General features: G+C 27.1%; 3 protein-coding genes across 4 annotated transcripts; 2 read left to right on the top strand and 1 right to left on the bottom strand.

Moving 5' to 3' along the window:
* Positions 1–212: 212 nt before the first annotated feature.
* On the bottom strand, positions 213–5,208 carry LOC117159591 (uncharacterized). 2 transcript variants are annotated; one of them, XM_076620585.1, is made up of 2 exons: positions 5,037–5,208; positions 213–4,801 (listed from the first exon to the last, which is right to left on the bottom strand). In XM_076620585.1, exon 2 carries the CDS (start codon positions 4,593–4,595, stop codon positions 426–428), a length of 4,170 nt encoding a protein of 1,389 aa, XP_076476700.1. In that variant the 5' UTR covers positions 4,596–4,801; positions 5,037–5,208; the 3' UTR covers positions 213–425. The 2 variants fall into 2 exon arrangements, with proteins under 2 accessions (XP_076476700.1, XP_033195456.2); XM_033339565.2 differs by having other exon boundaries at positions 213–4,798.
* A 4,444-nt stretch (positions 5,209–9,652) lies between these two features.
* Alg14 (ALG14, UDP-N-acetylglucosaminyltransferase subunit) lies at positions 9,653–11,271 on the top strand. The gene is made up of 2 exons (XM_033339625.2): positions 9,653–10,223; positions 10,619–11,271. The coding sequence occupies exon 2, from the start codon at positions 10,633–10,635 to the stop codon at positions 11,269–11,271; it is 639 nt and encodes a 212-aa protein (XP_033195516.2). The 5' UTR covers positions 9,653–10,223; positions 10,619–10,632.
* Positions 11,272–11,333: 62 nt separating this feature from the next.
* Positions 11,334–15,136, top strand: LOC117159615 (bifunctional peptidase and arginyl-hydroxylase JMJD5). The gene is made up of 7 exons (XM_033339609.2): positions 11,334–11,473; positions 12,246–12,390; positions 12,489–12,660; positions 12,763–12,927; positions 13,101–13,318; positions 13,405–13,557; positions 13,884–15,136. Exons 1-7 carry the CDS (start codon positions 11,334–11,336, stop codon positions 14,139–14,141), a joined length of 1,251 nt encoding a protein of 416 aa, XP_033195500.2. The 3' UTR covers positions 14,142–15,136.
* The last annotated feature ends 59 nt before the right edge of the window (positions 15,137–15,195 follow it).

Here is a 15,195-nt window from a genome sequence, read left to right as displayed (position 1 = left end):
AAGATACAAATCCAGATACTATGAACAAAATAATAGAGCAAAAGAATTGTATTATATCATGATTTCTCTCTTGATATTTTATTTATATCCAATAAGGGTGTTTCTTTTAAAGGGAGTTTAATTTAATTTTATAACAGAATCTTAATTATCATTTTATAATACTTGTGTGTACTTTCTATAATTACAAATAAAAGAATATCAGATTATTAAGATTACAGCAGTATATTAATATTTATTTTGTATAAAAAACACTTACAAAAAGTTGTATAATATATAAAATTTTATATTTAATTGCAGGTAACTAAAATTTGATAGGTTATCTGAATTAATAGTCTTAATGAGTCAACTTATACGTTTCCTTAATGAATTACAGATATCTGTATAGACTAGTTAGAATATAACTTAAAATTACGAGTATATGTTATTTAACATACTCTTATTTCATTAGATTTTAATATCACATCTTCAATGGTATTTCCATATTGTCTTAACTGCAATATTAGCTTCTGCGCTATCCACAAATACAAATCAATAGATTTGTGAATTTTAATTTTATGTTCAAGTGCTTGTAAATTGTGTTCAAATTTTATATTACACAATAAACAGATTGTATCATGATATTTTAAGTAATGAACTTTGTATTGCTGAGTATTTGAGAATTGTTCTGAACATGTTATACAACTGAAACATTTGTTTTCTACAATAGTATCAAATCTTTGATATTCGTAAAGTGACAATAAACGTTTTACACCAAGGATTTCTATTATATCATTTTGAGAATTTATATCTCTTTGTGTTATTTCAATATTAGCATTGTTTTCTCTAAAATACACATTATTTGAGACTATGTGATCAGATATTAAATGTTTTACTACTTTATCTGTAAAATATAAGCTATTACAAATTTGACATATCTCTCTTTTATGTTTTTCTTCCAGATGAAGATTAAATTGTACTGCTGTAGCACATAATGTATTACAGTGCAGTATATTTTTATCATCGTGTGGTATATTAGATGTAATGTGCATTTCTGAAAGTTTTTCATTTAGTTCATCTAATTCTTTAATTTCCACATTTTTATTCTTATAAGGAATAGCCTTGTCATTCAATTGTTTTCTACTGAATTCAGAATTAACATTTGTATTATCTACAGTACAAGGTAAATAGTTTTTCGCAGGTACAGATAAATCTATGAAAGTTTCTGTAACATTGGAATTATTACTTATAGAATGCGTTGTTTCATGTCTTGTTAGCATGTACATTGTAAGAAAATTTAATTTACATGTTTTGCATACATGTGGACCTACTTTTTCTAAATGATAATTCATATTATGTCGTGTTAGAGATATACCGTTGGGAAAAGTGAGACTACATCTCTTGCAATTCCAGGTAGTAACATTAGTGCACATATGAATGTTCACCATTGCAACTGAAGTAAGGATTTTGTTACAATTATCACAAATATGAACTACAGATTCATCATTATGACAGTAATACTTATGTCGTAAGTAGTTTCTAAGTAATGCAAAATTTTCTTTACATGCGTTACAACGCCACTTTCTATATTTTTGTTTATTTTCCTTTTGCAAAACTTTCTTTGCTTCTTTTATTTTACATGTCATATTGCATTTAGATACACGAGTACCTTGTGTAGACAGATCTTTTACTTTATATGGTATCATTGATAAATTTGGTGAACTTGGATCTTCAAACAACGAATCATGTAAAATGAACATATGTTCCTTAAATATTGTCAAAGAACTAAATCTTTTGTCACATATAATGCAATGCAGTTCTCTTAAACCATAACTTACATTTTCTTTACTTGCATCTATTATTGAATTAGTATTTGTGGTAAAATTTGTTGGAAACATATTTCCAATTTCATTTTCTGTATTTTGCTGCTCATTAGTACTTGTTTTACGTTTTTTTGCAATGTTCATACTGTATTTAATTAATTTTTGCCTTTTCGCATCATTTCTTGTTTTTTGTATGTGTGTAAGGTTTATATGTAATGCAAAATTACAATCATCTGTTTTACTTGCTACACTATCGTCTTTAATATCATATTCTACATTTCCATTTTCACCACTATCAACTTCATTATCAATTGTGTTTGATATTAAAGTATTTTGGTCTGATTCTGCCAAATTTATAGTAGAATGTAGTACATTATTATCCTTGAAACTTTTACTGTTGTCTTGAGAAGTTTTAGTATGTGCATTTAATACTACATCATTTTCATGTCTGATGAGATCATTATTTTCTTCTGCTTTTTGTTGCTCATGTACATTAGTATTAAAATTTGTTACATGTTTAGACATATGAGATAAAAACGCTTGTTTTCTTCTATATTTTTTAAAACAAACATTACAAATAAAAGAAAAGCTTTTTTTATGTTTCCAATATTCTTTAAATCTTCCATCAATTTTAATAGATACATTAGAAAGTTTTAATTTTGAAATACTATTTGAATATTTTTCATCATTTAATTTTTCTATATCTTCCTTCAATTTTTGGTTTTCTTTTATTTCAGTAACATCTACATTATTTATATCATTTATTTGTTCGCCTTTTACTTCCATCTCCAACAATAAATTTTTATTATTTGAATTTGTATGGTATATATTGTTTTTAAGAATTATTTCTTTTGCGTTAATATCATATTCGTTTATATGATCATTTTGTATGTTAATTTCCTTTCCTGAATTAGAAATTTCATCTATATTAGTTGGAACTTCAAAAATATAATTTTTATCTAAAGCATGAGTTTCATTAAATACTTGTTCATTTTTAAATGTTGTATATGTTTCAGAAGTTACAGCCATTTGTTCTGCCTCACATTTTTTAACATCATCTGTATGATGATCGAAGCCATGATGCATATTTTTAATATGTTCCTCAAAATTTGTTGTATGATCAAATATTTTTGAGCAGCAACAGCATTCAAATATAAATTGGTTATTGATATTTAAATCTAATTGATCACTGAAATTAATAATAGCAACTGCAAATTTCTTTTGTTTGCGTAATGATTTTCTTTCACATTGTAAATGTATATCCATTAGATGTTTTTGAAAATAAAATAGAGAGTTAATTTGTAAATTACATAGTGTACATTCAATGCATACTTTTTCATTTTGTACAAAGTTTACTTTACCTGAAAATTGTCGTAAAAGATTAAAGACTTCTATACATTTAATGCACATTGCTACACTTTTTCTTATATGATACTTATAGATATTTTCAATACTTGATCTCAATCTTGTTCTTATATATATATCTCTTCTGTTTTCTAGAAAAAATTGTAAAATATTCTCTGGAGATATTTTATACGTCTCTTTTTCAAATTTTATATTTCTTATATTTTCATCAATTTTATTCACTACATTTTCTTCAAATATTGTACATCTTTCCTCAAACACTGATTTATACAATATATTTATTTCCTGTTCTTGTTTGAGTTCAGTAGCACTGTGTTTTTTATATGCAGAACACTGTATTTCTACGATATTCTCTGTTTTATTACATATATTTTCATCTTTTTGTATATTCTCTTTATTTTCGATAGATTTGGTACTCTGAATTAATTTAGATAATTCAGATGTAGGAAGATCATCTATTCTAATCAAAGGTATTATCAAATTTTTAATATCTATACAATTTTTATGCCTTGCTATATCTTTGTTTATTTTGGTATCAATCTTGCTTGATGGTATTATGGTAACTGTGGAAAGATTACTTATATCCTTTCTTTTTCCTATTACTTTATAATATTTATTTTTGGTAACTTTATTACATTGTTTATATTTATATACTGTACTGTATATCCTTTTTTGTTTGTTTTTCTTTATTTGTAAATGGCAAGTTGATTTTATTGTTCTCTGTCTTTTACCTTTTGTATAAACACCTTTCCTTGATTCTTCAGTTGTAATAGATTTACTAATATCACAGCTATTTTCTCTTTTAGTTTGCATCGAGATATTGCAATCTGTTTCATTAGTAGCATTAGATTGATTTCTCTTCCTACGTGTTTTTGCTTCTAGAGATCTTTGTTGCGATATTATAGGTAAACTTTTCTGTTGAAATTTCACATTTTGCTCACAGTGAATTTCGTTCTTATTGTATAAATTGCAATTTGTATTAGATTTATTGCAAAAGCACGTTATATTTTGTAAATCATGATTTAATACTGCTTTATGGTCGTCTTCTATTATATTTGGTGTTTCAGTCATACTCGATTTCTTGTTATTCCTATAGTTTCCCAATAACAAAACAGAGGTATTTCCATCGCACTTGTTTAAAACTTGATTTACGATACTTGTAGATTTTAAAGTATTTTTTGGAGAACTACTTAAATTTTCTTGGCATTTATCACAGTTCCTTCTGTTTAATGTAGATCTGATTGTTGAATTCATTAATATATTTTGATTCTGATTTGCACAACTAGCTAAAGTGGTATTATAATTCTGATTTTCTTTATAAATTACACTAACAATCGCTTGCCTTTCTTTTTTATAATTTTTACAAGAGAATCGCTTTTTATTACAAATATTTTGAAATCTACTATGCGATGAAAAATTATTTGAGTTCATTTTCTAATTACATTTGCTTCTTAATAATATTAATTTTGATGAAATTAATATTAATATTTTTATTAATTGTAATAAAAATAAAATTAATTTTTACCCTTCTGATAAAATATTGTATAATCTTTTATCGATTCTTATGTGATTCTCAAATTTTTTCTTTGGTAAATGATTTCATTATGGTCCTAACTACACCAAATGTCCATTTCCTGCTGTAAAAAATGTATTAAATTATTATTATTATTATATTTTCATATCTGATGAGATCATTATTGAAAATTATATATTTTATATAATTTACTTTTAATTCGTTTTTTAAAAATATAACTAATGTAAAAAATATCACACTTAATAATAAATAATTTACTTTTATAAAATTCCAATAGAATAAAAATTCACTTTATTTTTGGGAAACTTTTTGTTCAATTAAAAAAATGTCTTACTTACCTATTTATTATCGCATTTGTCTCAGGAGAACAATTTTGTAGAAATTACTCAATGGTATAAAATGTTTACGAATGCTGCAGATCAAAATACAAAAAATTGATCTAATATTCAATATATCTTTGACTCTTACTTCTGTACGTGCCTTGCGCTCAATGACCATTGGTTATGCATTACAAAGGTTCTAGTCAAGAGCCTAGAGGACGATTGTATAAACACGAAGTACATAGGTGTTCTAGACCTTCCTTACTCTTTACCATTTTAGCGTCATTCACGAGATTACCGATTTAACATAGAATAAGATTTGTTAAAATGAATAATTTTATTTTAGGTTTTATAAATAGATACGTGTATCGCTGAAATCGCGTATGATTCTTGTAATTTATTTTCCACGCAATTTTCTTTTCCACGAATAAAGATGCTTCGTGTACATATATCCTGGAGAATTATTAATTAGATAAAGTATGATATGTATTAGCAGAGAGGAATTTCCTCTCTGGTATTACAAAATAAAAATTTTGTAATTTATATATCAATTAATAGCAAAGTAAACAATGATAGATTAAATGATCAATTAAAGAAATTTCTCTTTTTATGATAGTTTCGCTATCAATTCTTCAGGACTAAACTACTAATTATTAACAATTTTTAAGGATTATATTTGTTTTTAATGGAGGCATTCATGAAGCAGGATAGAACAATTTTTTCAATTTTTATGTAATAATAAGTTGTAACATATCAACATGTAAAGTAACGTACCATATTTTATTCATTCGTGTAATAAAAGTTCTTCATTAAGAACATAATCTTATTCGTAACTGTTATTGAACATTATCTTAAATATGTTTTCTATTCCTCAATTGCATCAATTTAACTGTTTGAATACACTAAATTTGCGCGCGCTCGTATATACAAAAATCGTGCGTTCCTATTGGCGCAATATATCGCGAAGTCGAATCAAGCGTGCCTATTGGCGCAATATATTGTCGCGTCGAATGGAGCATTTCTATTGGCGTGAAATATTGGAAAAGGCAAAGTGTCGTGGGGTGACATTGTACTCTTGAAAGTCGTGGAGCGAAAATTTGTTCCATAGAGCGTACCCTGTCATTATTAGTACTTTCATTTCGACTTTATCAACATTTCTACACTTCTCTCTGCTTCATTTAAATAGTACATTTTCATTTAATCACTTATTGATTATCATTTTAGTAAAATTAAGTAGTATTCGGGAATTTTTTTTTTCTTTCATCGTTGACTATATTTGACAATTTACAGTCATCGATAGTTCATATTACCGATCTTTAAGGCAGAATTTGGAATCGATTATCGTTTCATTTCATTATAATTGGTTCCATTTTTGTAAATTACTGATTTATTATACATTTATTCTTGGCTGTATTTCTGATGGCTAGAATTATCGATAATTCACATTACCGGTCCCTGAGGTAGGATTTGAATTCTATTGTTGCTTTATCCTACTATAATTTGTTCTGTTATTGAAAATTATTGGTTTCGTCATACATTTATTTGAAATTGTTGATTTTCTTTTGTACAGATTATTGGCTGGTCACCTGATTAAAAGAGTAGGGGTTTACGGCACATACGTCACAGACGATTAATAATCGATGATTCGAACTGGTAGGAAATGAACGCCATAGGTGATTAATAACCATTTGATTTCCCATGCAGATTTAGTAAAGGTTGAGTTATTCTAATAAAGCAGACGTATGTACACGGCTATTTTCTCTTTTTATTGGATCAGTGGTAATCAATATTTGCTATATAATTGTTATACGAGTTACAATTGATATATAATGATATTATTCTTTAAAATAATTGCATAATTTCTTGAAGATATTAAGATTTTAAAAAAAAAGGAATTAAAAAGTCACTTTTTAAAAGTACTTCGAATATACAGATTATCTTAAGTAACTAATGTTTTTATATCAATATATAGCAAATTATACGAATTATTCGATTGTTGTTAGACAATAATCTATTACTAAGTTATTATATTTTTATATATTTGTACGAAAAAATCAGTTTATTATTTTATCGAAAGAATCTGCGTAACACATGTTCAGACACGTTTCAGAGCAAGATTATATTATACATTGTAATCACTTGTAAGGCATGTTTAGTTAAGAAAGTTTAATTTATTACGAGCATTGTCGAATCTCTATAAAGTGCAACATAATGCGTTAGTAAAAATCATATTTCAAACTCTGATAACGAACGTTCACAATTGAATTCTTCTTGAAGAAAGTATTGATTTTACGTTTTAGGATATTAATAAATATTTGTAATTATATCAGAAGATATCTCGCAATATATAAACAGTGTTTGAAATATTACACGTATATTCCATTTTCGTAATATTTGTGTGTAATACCTGTTTGTCCGTGAAAAATGAATATACGTATCAAAAAAACAGCAGTATTTCCTAAACAAATACTCTGCCCCTCCCCCTCCCCGACGGCCGGTCAGCTAACACAACTTTTTTTTTCAGAGAATGTTTGTGACCGCGTGCAATGCAGCCAATAGAGTCAGTGTTTCCTGTGTAATAACATTTGTTATATTTTCTAGAGCACAATAGCTCTTAATAGTTATATGATAAATTCAATTGCAATATTTATACGCGAAATTAGAGTCAGTATGTAAATGGAAGCGTCAATAACCATTTTTTCTTTTTTTTTTTTTTTATACATCTTTGTTTTAAACATTCGCTCTCGGTAGTGGAAACGCAAGTTTCGCAAGAGGATATAGCCTCTCCTGAAATTTCCCCAAGAATGTAAGTATTTCTGTATTTGTATTTTAATTTATTTTATCATTCGTATTTTGATCAAACTGTTATTCATTTCCATTGATGTAAGATCTAAAAGTTATGATATTGAAATACACAATAAAAATGTTTAGCATGCTTCAAAAACACGATTGGATTCTCATCATTTCTAGGTTAAACATTGTTATTGTAGTTTTTCAATTGTTATAGTAATTAAAGTTTACTGGCAATTTAACTTTTTTGTTATTAATAGAGCTCGAAGTTTGCATAGAGTTTCATGGTTCATTATCTGAAATTTTTTGGTCGTTTATCAGCCAGTTTTTCAAACAAATTATTAGTATAAAAACGTTATTCACATATGTACATTATTCATAATAATAATTCATATTTTTTTAAAGGTTTATCACTACTTCCACTTCTTTCTGTTTCCTGAAGAAGACCTAATGGGGCTTCAAATGTCTGGAATGTAAATAATTTTGTAATAATCTATACTTCATTTAATTCTATTGCTTCTATTTACATTTGCCATTCTTGAATTGAATGAATTTATTGTCTTTAAAAGTTTTACAGAGATTATTAGAGGCTAATTTTCCACTATTTCAAATTTTCCAACTTATTAGCATTATGTTTAAGAACAAATTATAATATTTCGTACCTTGTTACAGCTTTCTTCCATGGGATTGTATGGCTCCCCTTGATGATGGTCTTCACGATGACTTTCTCTGAGCTACCAGAGCATCGATGACCCTGTTCTTCGCATCTAATGGCGAGTCGCATGCATTTTTGTTCCTCCGGTTACTCGATCGTGTCGTAGGACGAAAGGTCCGAATCGACACAGGTGACTGGTTGTATTACGTAGAAATTTTTGCGAGCACAGTGACCGCGGGTATTTATTATACCAGTGCGTAGTAACATTGCCTTTTGCTATGTATTATTTATTAGTTCAGGACAGGTCTTCTTGCACATCGAACGATTTTTACGAACGTTTACGTATTGCTCGAGCATGCACACGCGAACGGACAGCGACCGCTATAATCGTTGTTCATCCATGTGCGCTTGGATCAGCTTTCGCCACTTACATTTTCATTGCATCTTTGTAAGTTATTTTCTTGGTTTGCGATTTAGAAAGCCTCGAGCTTAGATGTAAGTTTCAGCGGGCATCGCGCCCGAAGAAAGAAGAGGCTACGAGCCGAAGAGGCCCGGCAAATTGCCATAGAAGAGGGCGACTATCAATGGCTTTGCATCTTCTGCATCATCCAGACAATGGAAAGTCATTCTCGTTACTATTTCGTCACTGTGCTCGCCTTTAGTATCTGTAGTAGTAGTAGTTGTAGTACAATAGTTGTGATTTGTTTGTTAGCCGACCTACATATCGGCCCATCGTCGTGTCGGGCTAATCGCGCTCTTTGCCATTAGCGTTGCGAAGAATGTAAATTTCGCGTTATCAGTTAGAGTTGCGAAAAAGTATCGACTTCGGTTTGGATTAGCGTTACGATGATCGCGTTTGCTTTAGCGTTGCGAATTATAAGATGTCACGATTCTTCTTAGTATTTTCTGTCGTGAATAATTATTAGAATTTGTCGAAGAGTAGAGTTTGTTAATAATTATAAATAATTATTAAAATGACGTTAATTTTAAATCAATTTCGTAGCGTTGCGATTCGTGGCTATCGCGCATAGTTGAAATAGCTTTTTTTTTCATTTATATGTAGTAACTTTAAATTAAACTCGTTTCAAGACCCGGCGTTGCGATATATTTCATCGAGATTGTTTTTTATCATTTTTCCGATTAACGCCCAAATTTCTTCCACTGGGATTGTGGAAATTTCTTATACTTGTCTATATTGGATAGAAAAGTAAATAGGTTCTTGCCTATGCTAGTGTGTAACCAAACAGGGCAAGTTCCTACTTTTATAGGTTCTTGTATATGCTAACTTTAGTTCACTTGAGCACTTGGCCGCATGGTGCGGCACCTGTACTGTGAACAACTAGAACTACGGGCGCGAGCACTCTCGTTTCTTGTTTGATATTATATATTCGTCAATAGTTTTATTTAACCTTGGTTGTCGGTCTAGTGGTTCGTTCTCTTAGTGTATGTTTATAACCTAAGTTTCACATTCTGTATCTGTCAATATAATATTTGTTGTTAAATTTATATAAGCAACTATTTATCTCCGTAAGATTTGCAAAGTTATAAATATTTGTTTACATACTCTCTCGAATATATTTATATTAAATTTATGACGACTAACAAAGAATTGATTATTAATCACATATTTTAATCTAATATATGTGTAATGTACGAAGTACGAAAATTTTAAGAATTCAAATCGATTGATAAGTTATTATTGTAAAAAAAGATAGCTACATTTTTATCTTCGGATCACCCATATTAATCATAGACAGATGGTACTTATACAATTAAATATATAATTAAGTATTGTTATATGTAATATATAGATTAATAATACAGTAGTGTTTATTTATATGTGAAGTAATATATATATATATGTGTGTGTACATTAACATGTTACTAAAGTGTAGCAAATGTATGCATTGTTTAATAAATTAATAAATATATGTAGTAAATCTAAGAATGTTATACATTTTTATAATTTTTAATACTTTTGGACTAAAATCTCATGTAAATGCATACATTAACTAATTGAAGTACTTTTTTTAGAAAAACTTTTATTAGATTTTATGCTTTCATGACATATATATGTAATAATTAACAATTTATTTTGTTTTGGCTTATCTAAAGCAGCTCGATAGATTGATTATTTTAATTTAAATTGTTACAGGTTATACTACAAAAATGTACGCGATATATTACATTTCTATTTGTATAATTGTTTGTATGATAATCATTGCAAGAATATATTTTGTAATGTTTCCTACATATAAAACAAGCGGAAGGAAATCGATTCGAAATAAACCAATTAAAACAATGATTGTATTAGGATCTGGAGGACATACAGCAGAAATGATAAGAATACTTAATTATTTAAGCTTTAGAAATTACTCGCCAAGAATATATGTGTATGCTGATACAGATTCAATGAGCATTGAAAAAGTTAAATATTTAGAAACGAATAATGTAGATTATAAGATAATTAAAATTCGTAGAAGCAGAGAAATTCATCAGTCATACTATACATCTATTTATAGTACTATTTATGCAACTCTGGAATCAATTCCTTACTTGTGGAGAGAATGTCCAGAGTTACTTCTATGTAATGGTCCAGGAACTTGTGTCCCTTTATGTATAGTAGCATTCTTATTTAAAGTATTTTGTATCGCGCAAACTACTATAATATTTGTTGAAAGTTTTTGCAGAGTCAAAACATTGTCATTAACGGGAAAAATTTTGTATTATATAGCAGATTACCAAATAGTACAATGGCCATATTTACAAGAACCAGATGACAAAAGTAGTAAAATATTTTATTTCTAAATAAAATAACTTTAATTTATACCTATGATTTATTTTCTAGTTGCATACATCATTTTTAAAAAATGTCTAATTGCACAATTATTGCCAACTTTATATCTTGGAATCTATTAGCTGAAAATATAGAAAATCATTTACCTATTGAAATGAAGATACACTTGTCATCGGTAGAAAGCAATTTAAAAACATCCATTGAAGATAAAATGTAAATAGAAATTTTTATATAATTGTATAAAATAATTATAAAAATAAAAAAAATCAAATTTTACTTCATGATTTTTTTATTACGCATACATAATTATAATTACATGAATATATTTAAACTTCACAGAAATAATTTATAATAATACTCTATTTAATACTTAAATTATATTTTTTATTAATTGAAAAATAAAAGGAAACAAGATTAGCATGAGTTAGAAAAACAGAAGCAATATTTATAACTCTCTTGGAGATCATTTTAAAGTTATCAAATTGAATTAAATTTATACTACATTTTATAGAGACATATATTGTTTATTTATTACAAATATGTTATAGCTATATTATTGTAGCTATATTATAGTAATATAGCTATAATGTGATTTCTAAAAGTAATTTTAAAATAACAAATTTTTATTCGTTTAATTCCTTCTTTTAAGGCTTCAAATTTATCTGATAATAAACAGTAATATATAAACATTTATCTAGTATTGTCAATATTATATTCAAAAATAAAATTAATGTAATTTCTCTTTAACTCTGTATGTGCTTCACTAAAAGCATAATTAAATATAATTATATATTATTTTATGTAAATTTGAAGATCTTTAAATGATATTGGGTCCATTTATATTATTTTATGTTACTTATTTAGCTATAATTATGGGATAGTATATACTATAAAACAAACTGCTATATGGCTTTATATATTTCAATCGTACTTTTTACATAAAAATGGTAAGAATGATATTTAATCCTTATCTTTTTTATGGAAGGATTCCATCGATAAAATGGATAAAAAATTCGTTAATAGTAGTTGAAGCTTGTATGGATAAAACGTGGGAAGTACTAAATTCTGGTCACTGGCAATTTGTTCCAATTGAATATCGATACTGTTACACATTATGTACTATCTTAAAGGTAATATAACTTATTAATCATTCCGTTGAATGTATCTTATACTATATGTTATATCATATTTATGTAAGTGTTTGTAATTTGATACTCTATATCTACAGGCAGTTCTACTGGAGCTTCAGCACAATAATGATACTAAACAATTTACAAAAAATACAATTTTGTTGAGGAACATTATTCAGCAGATTGATAAAGGTATTCTATTAGGAGCACCGCTTCCAAATGTAATTGATTTATTACCAAAAGTTGCTTCAATGTTGAATAGTTGTATCAGTAAGTCTTACTTATTATAATACCATATGTGTGTTTATGATAGTGTTAATGTATTGTATGTATCAATAGCTGTTTCATGTGATTATTCGTTATCTTCTTCAGCAGAGTCATTGGGAGAGTTAGATGTAGAAGAATTAATTATTGATTCTGAAAGTTTATATAATTTTATATTGCCGGGATTTACTGAAATTGTTCAGTATGTTGAACCATCGATGGAATTATTTTACACAAAAATATTTATGCCAAAAGTACCAGCAATAATGAAAGGTAACATTTCTTTATCAATCTGTATATTTGAATATGTTCTTGTTATATCATGTCAATTTTAAAACAGGAAAGAAGATTATTTCTAAGCTATTCTAGTGTATATATACAGTTGATATCTTTTTTTTATTAATTTCTATTGTAATTTAATTTGAAATACATGTAATATATTTTAGGATGTATCAAACATTGGAAAGCTCTAGAACAGTGGAAAGATCTAAAGTATTTAATTAGCGTAGCTGGAAGTAGAACGGTTCCTATTGAAATTGGTTCACGTTATACCGATGAAAATTGGTCACAGCAGCTTCTTAGTTTTTCAGAATTTCTACAAAAATATGTATTAACGAAAGGTGACCAAGTTGGTTACTTAGCTCAACATCAATTATTTGAACAGGTTTTGTTTTTTATCTCTCGATATTTGTTTTAGTTTTAACGTTTCTAACGAAAATCTAAATATCAATTATGTCAAAATGATTTTAGATTCCTGAATTGAAAGATGATTTTACAATTCCTGAATACTGTAACTTTACAGACAATGATGATGTGGAACAACCAGATATAAATGCTTGGTTTGGACCTAGCGGAACTGTTTCACCTCTACATTTCGATCCTAAAAATAATCTTTTGTGCCAAGTATGAAAATTAATTGTCATTCTATGATAAGATATAAGTTAAATTATTTGCGAAAAAAAATAATATAATATAGTTTATTGTATATACTAAATCTCAAGTTTTTGCTACATAATTTCATTATTTATTATTGAACATTATTGTATATAGAATTTAATTATTGTCATTCCTAATTTTTAACTTCTTCTATTTTAGAGAAGTAAATTATTATTTTTATACCTCTGTATTGTTATATTATATAATTATAATCTAATAGCTTTGTATTTGTATTAGATTAGTATATAATTTAGTATATTAACTTATAGTATTGGCTTTTTACTAAATTTTAGATATTTGGACACAAACGGGTCATTTTATATCACCCAAATGATTCATCTAATTTGTATCCATATGATACAAGATTATTGAATAACACTGCACAAGTTGATCCTTTGAATCCAAATTATGAGAAATGGCCTAATTTTAGCAAAGCTAAAGGTTTGATGACCTATTTGAGACCTGGAGAAATACTTTACATTCCTCCAAAATGGTGGCATCATGTAACTTCTTTGACTCCAAGCTTTTCGATTAGTTTCTGGTGGAGTTAAGTACGAAAGAATATATTTATAAATTATTAACGTGCTTGTAATGCTCCCCATGTACAATGATTTACTACAGTATTTGAAAGTTTTAATAAATACAGTATATATGTATGTTAAATTAAAGTTTTCTAAATAATAGAAGATAGAAAATAAATGAGATAAGTAGATAAAAGAAAATATATATTTTCAATACATATATATTTATTTATGATCATAAGAATAATTCATACGGTAGATAAAAACTAATTAAGAAAGGCAAAGAGAGAAATGGGAATAAAAGGAATATTGTCTAATACACGCGTAAATATGAGAAATTATGGGAGCATAGTGAAAGAAGAAATACATGAAATTATTCCCCCAATCTTACACAAATTTTCAATTAATATTTGATAAAATTGATTGAATAATAAGAAGAAAGAGATGGAGTGAATAAAAATGACTAAGATAATAAGCAAGTAATAAACAAGAAATCAATACAAAGAAGATGAAAAGAAAAGAAATGTTTGTCAATTTAAAAAAGATGAATTATATTGGTATTCTGCATATTTGTTATCGTTTGATTGGTTGACAGTACGTAAAATAAGGATAAAGTCCTGGATCTACTACGGATATAAAGTGTTAGATGAAATTTACTTTACATGTATTACAGGACAAATAATTATTTTAATTTTATGTTAGATCGCTCACATGACGAGGGGAAGGACAGAAAATTTGAGAATAAAGATGAAAACAATACACACACGGATATTCAAATTTTAATACAAAAATATAAATGAAGAAAAACAAAAATCGTACATCAAAAAAATGGATTAACAATATTTTGTATAATTTTCTTCTAACGAAATGTATTAAAAATTGATAATCCTTATATCTTTTTACTACTTTGTTATAAATAACTTCTAATCCATGAATTATTACTGTATAAAAATTTTACGTTTAATACGTTTCATACATACTTATATAACTATGTATAAAATAAAAAGATATTTAATTTTTTATAATTATTTTGTTATCTGCTATTAATATAAATAATGTACTTATCATTATGATCTCTATTTCA

The sequence above is a fragment of the Bombus vancouverensis genome, chromosome 8 (genome assembly GCF_051014615.1).
Source record: "Bombus vancouverensis nearcticus chromosome 8, iyBomVanc1_principal, whole genome shotgun sequence".
Lineage (NCBI taxonomy): Eukaryota > Metazoa > Arthropoda > Insecta > Hymenoptera > Apidae > Bombus > Bombus vancouverensis.
The sequence above is the reverse complement of the archived record's forward strand: the minus strand, read 5'-3'. Positions and strand labels throughout refer to the sequence as shown.